Source organism: Nicotiana attenuata, chromosome 2 (assembly GCF_001879085.1).
Source record: "Nicotiana attenuata strain UT chromosome 2, NIATTr2, whole genome shotgun sequence".
Classification (NCBI taxonomy): Eukaryota; Viridiplantae; Streptophyta; class Magnoliopsida; order Solanales; family Solanaceae; genus Nicotiana; species Nicotiana attenuata.
The window spans coordinates 5,753,519-5,762,661 of NC_031990.1; the positions used below are offsets into that span (position 1 = coordinate 5,753,519).

A 9,143-nucleotide genomic window follows, 5' to 3' on the forward strand; every position below is an offset into this window, starting at 1 on the left:
TTTTGAATAATTTTCTTATCTTTTATATGTAACATTAAAAAAGAAAAATAATTAATTTTTGGATAATTCTTATCTATAACAGTCAAAAAATATTTAAACGTTAAATACTGTTATAGGTGTATAACAACCATTCACTATAAAAATCAAAAGATATCGGAACAAACGAAACTGTTATAGAGAGGGTTAACTATAATTGGCTTCTAAGAAATTCAATAATATATAACTTAAATAGTATCAGTGTTTATATATTACTTAAATCCTAAACTATTTTAGTTACTATATTGTATGTTATGTATCATTCTCATTATCACTTGTACTATAGGTGTGGATTATCTTTGCGACATACTAGTTTTAATTATCCGAGTCTGAGGGAAATGGTAATTACGGGCGGTCCATTAAGTGTTAATGATCGGTCCAAAAAATAAAAATAAAAAATAAAAAGGAAAGGAAAAAGGAAAAAAGGAGAAGAAGAACCCTTGGAGAAAGCCCTTAAACCCAGCCCTCACAGTTGAGAAACAAACTCTTACCACACTTGCCTACTTCTTCTCTTTCTCTTTAAACTCTCCCGCGATCTGTATTTTCTCGCATTGCAAATAACTGAAGATGTCTGTAAAGGTACTGAATCCAAATGCAGAGGTTCTCAACAAATCTGCGGCGCTTCACATGAACATCAACGCCGCCAAGGGTTTACAGGATGTTCTCAAAACCAATCTCGGCCCTAAAGGCACCATCAAGATGTCAGTTACACACAAACTCTTTTTTTTTTTTTTTTGGCGTTGATTTCATCTTCATATTTATTAGAGGCTTTATTTTTTTGTTTGACGACAGGCTTGTTGGCGGTGCGGGTGACATTAAGCTTACTAAGGATGGTAACACATTGTTGAAAGAGATGGTCAGTTCTTCCTTTTCTCAAGCATTATGTCATTTCTGTTCCCTTCAATTTTATGACTTTACAAAGAAATGACTAGGTTAGGGGGGTAAATTCGTAAAAAGTAAGACTGTGGTGCAAATGAAGAAAATAGTGCATACATTAGGGGCGCAACACAGAAACAACTGTTAGAATTCCACACCGGTTAAATGTATGAGCTATAGTATATGGTCTTGAGAAATACTCACATGCGAGCTAGTTTCTTGAGCTAGGCCCAAGGTGCATTTTGCCAACGTAGTATCACCAAAAGTGGATCCACATTGTTGAAGTTTATGGATTGCTACCACAGCCTCGAGCCCTCGACCTCAAGTTAATATACAATAATAACTGTTTTCACTGTTAAATATTTATACATATATAGTGGATTTCTTAATGATCATATAGGGTCTTGGCAAAAGATACCGGGTTCTCTTGAACCCATAGTGGAACCCATAGGTTACACCAGAGATCCATCCACCTCTAAGTATCACCACCGGACTTATTCATGATGTTTGGCAACTTGTTTGGGCACCCATGTTAACTCCAAGCTCCACATGGCTAGTCTTGGGTATGAGGGGGCTGTTAGAATTCCACATTGCTTTAAGTGTATGAGTTGTTGTCTCCTTGTATGGTCGTAGGCAATACTCACCAATTTAGCTAATCCTCGTGGTCGACTTAGGCCCAAGGTTTCTTTTTGGCCTTTAGATGCATTCTTTTTTGTTTTTGGGTATTTTGCTTCTTGCTTTTGCCTTCCGTTATCAAACAGGTCGAGTTCATGCTGTTTGTGGCATCAGATATTCAGTGTTAATGTTGTCACTTGGCAGTGTCCTGAAAATTTGTTTATGGATTTGCATGTTGATGCAGAGATAAGTCTGGAGTTCAGGGAACTCCTATTTGTGTTAAAAGAAAAATTATTGAGTAGTGGATACTGAAGTGAAATGGGCTCAAAAGGAGTGGAATAGATATAGACTTCATATAGCCAACCCCAACTAGTTTGGTATTAAGGCGTCGATGTTTCTATTTTGTGTTCACAAAAGTCAAGATCAATATTTGAATCGTTTCATGGAAGTGGAAACTAGGTCTTGTGACAAGATCTATGAACTTCTTAAGAACCAAAGCTTGTCTTAGCCATGTGAGCATATCACTGGTGACTCCGTTAATGTGGCTAAATTTGTAATATTTATTTTGAAGATAAGATTTTATCCTTGTGGAGGATAAGTGGAAGATAATTGTTGTTGCTCCTAGGTAATTGATTTTAATTTCCTTTTTTAACTTAAAACTGCAGCAAATTCAGAACCCAACTGCAATAATGATTGCTAGGACTGCTGTAGCTCAAGATGATACTAGTGGGGATGGTACTACATCTACTGTGCTTTTCATTGGGGAGCTCATGAAACAATCTGAACGATGCATAGATGAAGGTTTGCCATATTATTTACTTTTCCAAGCAACTTTATTGCTATTCTTTTGATGCATTCTACACATTTAAAAGAAAAATAAAACACGGAACTTTGCTACTCTTGTTCATGAAAATAGCTCTCGAGCTTATGATGGTTTATGCACTCCTCCTTTGAAAAAAAGAATGAAAATAATTGAAAGAGACCAACTCTCAGAAGTAGGGGCGACTGTGATGATGATAACATTTTTTCTCAGCTCATTATGAGACCTTATTTTTAAGGTCTAGAAATATACTCCGTTTCCAACACATATATGTCTGAGCTTCACCCTCATTATAAGAAAAGAAGAAATAAAAAGAAAAATTTTCTGAAAGGGAAAAACATTCAATGAAAGATTCATTCTGTTTACTTACTATTTCAGTGACAGTATTACTTGTAGGATCCTTATGAAATCTTATGCATAAGTATCTGCTCTGTTTTGGGTTAATTTAGGTTACCAATGCTTGTCCTTTTCTTGCAGGGATGCATCCTCGTGTGCTAGTTGATGGTTTTGAAATTGCAAAAAGAGCAACTCTACAATTTCTTGAAAAATTTAAGACTCCTGTAGTGATGGGTAATGAGCCAGATAAAGAGATATTGAAGATGGTTGCAAGAACGACATTGAGAACAAAGGTTTCTTCCGCAATTTTAATTTTATAGATTTTGTTTCTGCTGTTGATATGCTCTTCCTTTCCTACTGGTGCTAATGCCAATTTATTGTTTTGGCGCAGTTGTATGAAGCACTGGCTGATCAGCTAACTGACATTGTTGCTAATGCTGTGAGCATCCATTCTTATTAGTCATCAAAATATTTGGTCCTTTTATTTGGTCAGGTTTTATATCCTCTTTGAGACATGGTGTCCTGGGGAAGAGGGACTGGCTGATGCTGATATCTATCTTGTCTGAAAGTTAGATGGATCGGTGGTCTCTGAAGGGACAGAATTCTTTTATTGATCTATTCGGCATAAAGTCCTGTAGTTGGGGAGAGATACGCCTAAGATTTAATGTTCTGATGATTTTCCTTTTGCAATGATGCATGATGAACTATATTGGTTGTTTTTTGGTATCATCCTTCATTACATACTTTGCAACTTTGTGTGATAGGTGCTCTGCATTCGCAAGCCTGAAGAAGCTATTGATCTTTTTATGGTTGAGATAATGCACATGCGTCACAAGTTTGATGTGGACACTCGTTTGGTATGTGGAATGCTGCTCTTGGCCTTTCTACAATTTGATTGACATTTCTATGAATAGTGAAAATAGTTGTCAGATATTGACAATGATAACAACACTGAGCAGAATAATGAACATCCTATTCTGATTAGTCTTAAACTCTTGGACTGGAATCAGAGTTACAAATTTCAAAATTATTGACGATTCCGGAGCAGATACTACTAAAATTTCAAATAAAATTTTAAATGCATGAAAACGAGTTTAATGTACCTCTTTCTAAGTTTAAGTGATGGTAAAATAAAGAATGCTGTGTACCGAAAATAATTTTACTCTGAGATTACACTTCTTTAGTTTTTTAAAGTTGGATTTTATCTAGGATGGTGCGGAAGGAAAGTATGACTGGCCTTATTTGTAAAAAAGTAGGCCGTTCCGATTAGGATAGAGAAAGTGAAAAATTGACCTAACACATCTAATGATAGTCATAGAAAGTGAAAGATGCATATATAAATAAACCTTGGGTTAATTGACCAGAATATGAAATGAGCTGACGAATATTCTAACCATGTTGGAGGTCTTGAAGAGACATTAGCATGTGGGTTAAGGAAAGAGATGGTGTAATGCTTATTTATTGCATGCAGCCATGTACATTTCACTAAGTATGCCAAAATGCCTAGATTTGGATGCACTTGCCTCACTTCTGCATGATATTTCGTGCTGCCAGATGAAGAAGAAAATTTTGGTTTTTTTTTCTTTCCTCCTTTTGCCCAGGGGCATGGGAGGTGTCAGATAAAAGTCGTGCTAATGTTTAATATGTCACCTCATTGATTTTGCTGCTTTTAGGTTGAGGGTCTTGTACTTGATCATGGTTCAAGACATCCAGACATGAAAAGGCGGGCAGAGAACTGTTACATTATGACTTGTAATGTCTCTCTTGAATACGAGAAGAGGTAATAGTGTTCATCCAGATTCACATTGCTTAATTTTACTTGGTCTTGATGAGTTCATACCATTGATCAATCTTCTCCTTTCTCAGTGAAGTAAATGCAGGCTTTTTCTACTCAAATGCAGAGCAGAGAGAGGCAATGGTTGCTGCAGAAAGGCGTTCTGTTGATGAGAGGGTGCAAAAGATAATTGACCTAAAGAACAAGGTATGCTGTGCAGGTGGCTATTTGGCATTGCTCTATATTAGTGTAACAAAATCTTTATAACGTTCAATGCTGCTGGTTCCCTGCAGGTCTGCGCTGGAAATGACAACAATTTTGTTATCATCAATCAGAAAGGGATTGATCCTCCATCTCTTGACATTCTTGCTCGGGCAGGAGTAAGTTGTCTTTGCTCTCTTTATTCAGTTTGTAGTGAATTTGCTAGCTGATTCATTCAGTCTACCAAGCATGCAGCCTTTTCCATTTTGGTTGCTGTGCGAGCATTTTGTGAACCAATTAGTCTGTTTGATTATGAGCCCGTTTGGATTGGCTTAAAAAAAGTGGCTTTTCAGCAGAAATAGCTTTTAAGCCAAAAAGCAATAAGTTGGGGTTGTCCAGCTTATTGCTTTTGGCTTGTTTTAAGCAATTTTTAACTTATTTTAAGCACTTTTCTGACTTTCCCAAACACTGAAAAAAGCTAAAAAGAGCTTAAAAGCTGATTTGAACAGCTTAAAAGCCAATCCAAACACCCTCTATGCCTATACAACTTGGGCTTGTTTTGATAAAATACGGAACTGCTTACAACCCCTTTATTCCTCTCTTTCTTCCTTTGTTAGCCGTACAGAAAAAAGGCAAGGGGACAGGGGATTAGTGGAAATAAAATGCTCGAATAGATCCGAAAGACTCCAAATCTCTATATGAAAAGATAAAAGATATTTGAAACTTCTGGAGTTCTAATATGAACTGCTTAGGACAATGGAGCAGTTGGATGGAGCTTGCTCGTCTCTTCTCTTTTTCTTTGTTAGAAATTCAGAACTGATTTATTGCATTAGCTTTGTGCCTTCTCAAATCATTTGTTTTCAACACTCAAAAAAAGGTTCTGTGAGAGCAATATGCGATGAGCTCTCGCTTTTATAGCATAAGTTCTGTGCCTTTTCAGATCATTTGTTTTCAGGACTCAGTCAAAGGATCCATGAGAACATATGCAATAAGCTCTCTCTCCATTTTATCATGTACATCAGCTTGAGTTGGTTGAAATATTGAGGCTATTTTTATTTAGTGACATTTTACCCAAGGTTTCCTAAAATGCACTGTGCTCAAGCACCTGCATGCAAATGCAAGTTTTTACACCTTTAGCTCTTATTTTTAGCAATTTCCTCTTTTGCTTAAATAATAAAGGGTAGAGTTTGACACCTCTCTTTAATGCATTATCACAACTCACAATGGAAAATTTTCATTCTGTCTGGGCATTGTACAATCCAGTACTTATGGATCTTCTTTCCCAAAGTATAAAGCTATAGATTGCAATTTGAACAGTCAAACTGGAGATTGCATGACTTAAATGTATGACATGAACATAAAGACTTGTCTTCTTTCAACTTTCCAGAACATTTTATGTAATCATACTTGTTTCATGTTCTAGATAATCGCACTTCGAAGGGCAAAAAGGAGAAATATGGAACGTTTGGTTTTGGCTTGTGGTGGGGAGGCAGTTAACTCTGTTGATGACCTAACTCCTGATTGCCTTGGCTGGGCTGGGCTGGTCTATGAGCATGTTCTTGGTGAAGAGAAGTATACCTTTGTAGAAAATGTCAAGAATCCTCATTCCTGTACTATTCTTATCAAAGGTACTCTTAGGTGCTTATTGATTGTTAAACCATTTTGCTGATTAATTGTATTGTTGGTTCTCGTGATGCTTATTATCATCGTGAGCTGGAGCAGTGGATCTTAACCTGCAGTGCTGTTTTCTTTACAGGGCCTAATGATCACACAATAGCTCAAATCAAGGATGCAGTCCGTGATGGACTAAGGGCAGTCAAAAATACCATTGAAGATGAAGCAGTTGTACTCGTATGTTACTCATTGCCAAATATAAAAAAATAGTTATTTGATCAGCAAGATGGATATCTGCGTGATTCAGCATGGATTACTCCTTCATATGATGTTTGTAGTTTGTACCTGTTTGTCTGTTGTTTTTTGCTGCTTGTTTATCTTTGATGACCAAAATCTGCATGCATCCCAGGCTTTAGTCTAGTGGTAAGAGTGCAACCGTGACGTGTGGATTAGGCGCACGTCACGGGTTTGAACCATACTACAGACATAAGCGTGTTATTTAAGTGGAAAAGGTAGAGGGCAGGCCATTTATCCACCGAGTTTCAAACCGTGTGTCATTGGTCCTTGTGGATTTCTTGGTTCTCAAAAAAAAAAAAAACCTGCATGCATTGGAGCATGATCCGGTTTATGCGAGTAAATACTGCTAGAGATCATGATAATCCTGTGCATCATTTGTTATCTTCTCAGTTGGGGACCTCAAAGTAAGTGTCAGTGTCTTATGTTGAACATTTACGAACAACGATGTATTGAAAGGGAAGGCTTTATTGACTTCATAACCTCAAGTTCTCTTTTTCCCTGATTAATGGAGGTTACAGCTTCAATAATCAATCAATCAATCAACTCGAACTCCAAAACTAGATGTTATAATTGAATGAATTTAATTTATATGCCTATATCTGGTTATTATGGAATTTAAGCTTTCTCGTTGTTTCAAGTGTTGAAGCACAATTTGTGTTTGTAATATTAAAATGAGGTTATGCAATTCCTCTTACTGAGGTGTAGTCTTAAATGCTGTCTTTCAGGGTGCCGGGACCTTCGAAGTTGCAGCTCGTCAACACCTGATTAACGAAGTGAAAAAGACTGTTAAAGGGGTGTGTATATATGGATTTATCACTACCACTAATTCCATCTGTTAAACATCTTCAAGTACTGTATCTGTCTTCTCACTCTCTATGTTTGTCTCGATAATATACGTACAGCGTGCTCAACTTGGAGTGGAAGCTTTTGCTAATGCCCTCCTTGTGATACCAAAGACACTTGCTGAGAACTCTGGCCTTGATACACAAGATGTGATCATAGCTCTAACGGTATCTAGATACTACTTCCAATCCATCTTTCATTCATGCAACAATGGATACTTTATGTCAGTGTCTTTGAAACATCTCAACTCTTTTCAGGGAGAGCATGACAAAGGAAATGTTGTCGGACTAAATCATCACACTGGAGAACCTATAGATCCACAAATGGAGGGTATATTTGACAACTATTCCGTGAAGCGTCAGATTGTTAATTCTGGGTATGTGAGAACTTTTCATTCCTTTTTTGTTTGCTGTGCTGCATGTGCATGTGTTTTATGCATGCTTAAATAGCATCAACTCTGCTGGGAAGTCCTTTGCAGTGACCATTGATCATTTCCTGGAGTTTGATTTCTCTTGTTCTTCGATATCCCTTAGCCTTTGAAATGCCACAAAAGGGAGAAAGCCTTTTGTTCTTCTGTATGTGTCTACTTACTATACTCTTTTCTTCTTTACAGGCCTGTTATAGCATCTCAGCTGTTACTTGTTGATGAAGTAATTCGTGCTGGACGAAACATGAGGAAACCAAATTAGTTTTTCCTGTCTGAAGATATACTTCAAAAATTTTCCTGTAGTTTCCATCTTCGTATTGTTTTTTAGAGTTATCTAGGGGGAAAATTGAAGAAAAAAGAAACAAAGGTGAGGGCGGGGATGAAAAAGGTGTGGAGAGTTAGTAGTGTTCATCGGTCGATTTGTACGGTTTCTAAAGATTTCTGTTTAGTGTTTTTGGTTTTTTGGCTTTTAAAAATGTTATACCAGTACCATACCGAAGTAAATTCGATATGGTTCGGTATTTTATTTGTTGATTTCAGTTTGTGCGTTTCGATGACTTCGGTATTACCTTTCAAAGTTATATGCTATAAACCAAATTTAAAATTGACGATTAAACTTGTTATACACGAAAATGATTTTTCAGGTTTGATGATTTAATCAAGCAAAAAAGAAAATAACTGCTCCATAACAGAACAAATTAAATAAAGACGTTAATGATATTTCATTTTAAAACAAGAGTTTCTTTCTTAGCTTGAGAAGATAAGAAAAAACATAAGACAATATTATTGGAAGCCAATTGTCTTGAACAATAATATGTTTGTACATCCAAAAAATTGAATCCTGGAAATTTTAACTTCTCATGTTTAGTGCTAAGGAAAATGCACAATATCTAATGGTTAGAGCAAATTCTTGGATTAAGGATTAACACAATTTTATGAACAGAAAAGGCTCGGATCACAAAGAGTGTGCTTATGCAGCGGTATAGTTGATATTTGAAGTCCCAAACAAGGTGGGCTCAAGCCTAAGGTTACTAAAACACTTAAGGCTCAAAACTTTGATTGTCCAAGTGGATCAAGTCATTTTATCATTTCAAAGTATATTTGAATTATTCAAACGTATGAAATTATTTACATTTTATTTTATAGTGAAAATTAAGATTACGAGATGATAACAATAACGACAAACACAGTATATTACCATAGATGGGGTCTGGGTCTACTACTAAAAAACTGGGTAATTTCGTCCAGGAAAACCGACCGATTTTCGACCGCTTTTAATTAGTCAGAAAATAATGGTCGCTAAG

At 36.4% G+C, this 9,143-nt stretch overlaps 1 protein-coding gene across 1 annotated transcript; it reads left to right on the forward strand.

Moving 5' to 3' along the window:
• On the forward strand, positions 459-8,396 carry LOC109243555 (T-complex protein 1 subunit zeta 1-like). Its single transcript, XM_019410499.1, has 15 exons — positions 459-737; positions 829-892; positions 2,193-2,328; positions 2,825-2,976; positions 3,075-3,122; positions 3,448-3,540; positions 4,357-4,463; positions 4,550-4,664; positions 4,751-4,837; positions 6,082-6,286; positions 6,415-6,509; positions 7,295-7,363; positions 7,472-7,579; positions 7,670-7,788; positions 8,026-8,396. Exons 1-15 carry the CDS (start codon positions 604-606, stop codon positions 8,099-8,101), a joined length of 1,608 nt encoding a protein of 535 aa, XP_019266044.1. The 5' UTR covers positions 459-603; the 3' UTR covers positions 8,102-8,396.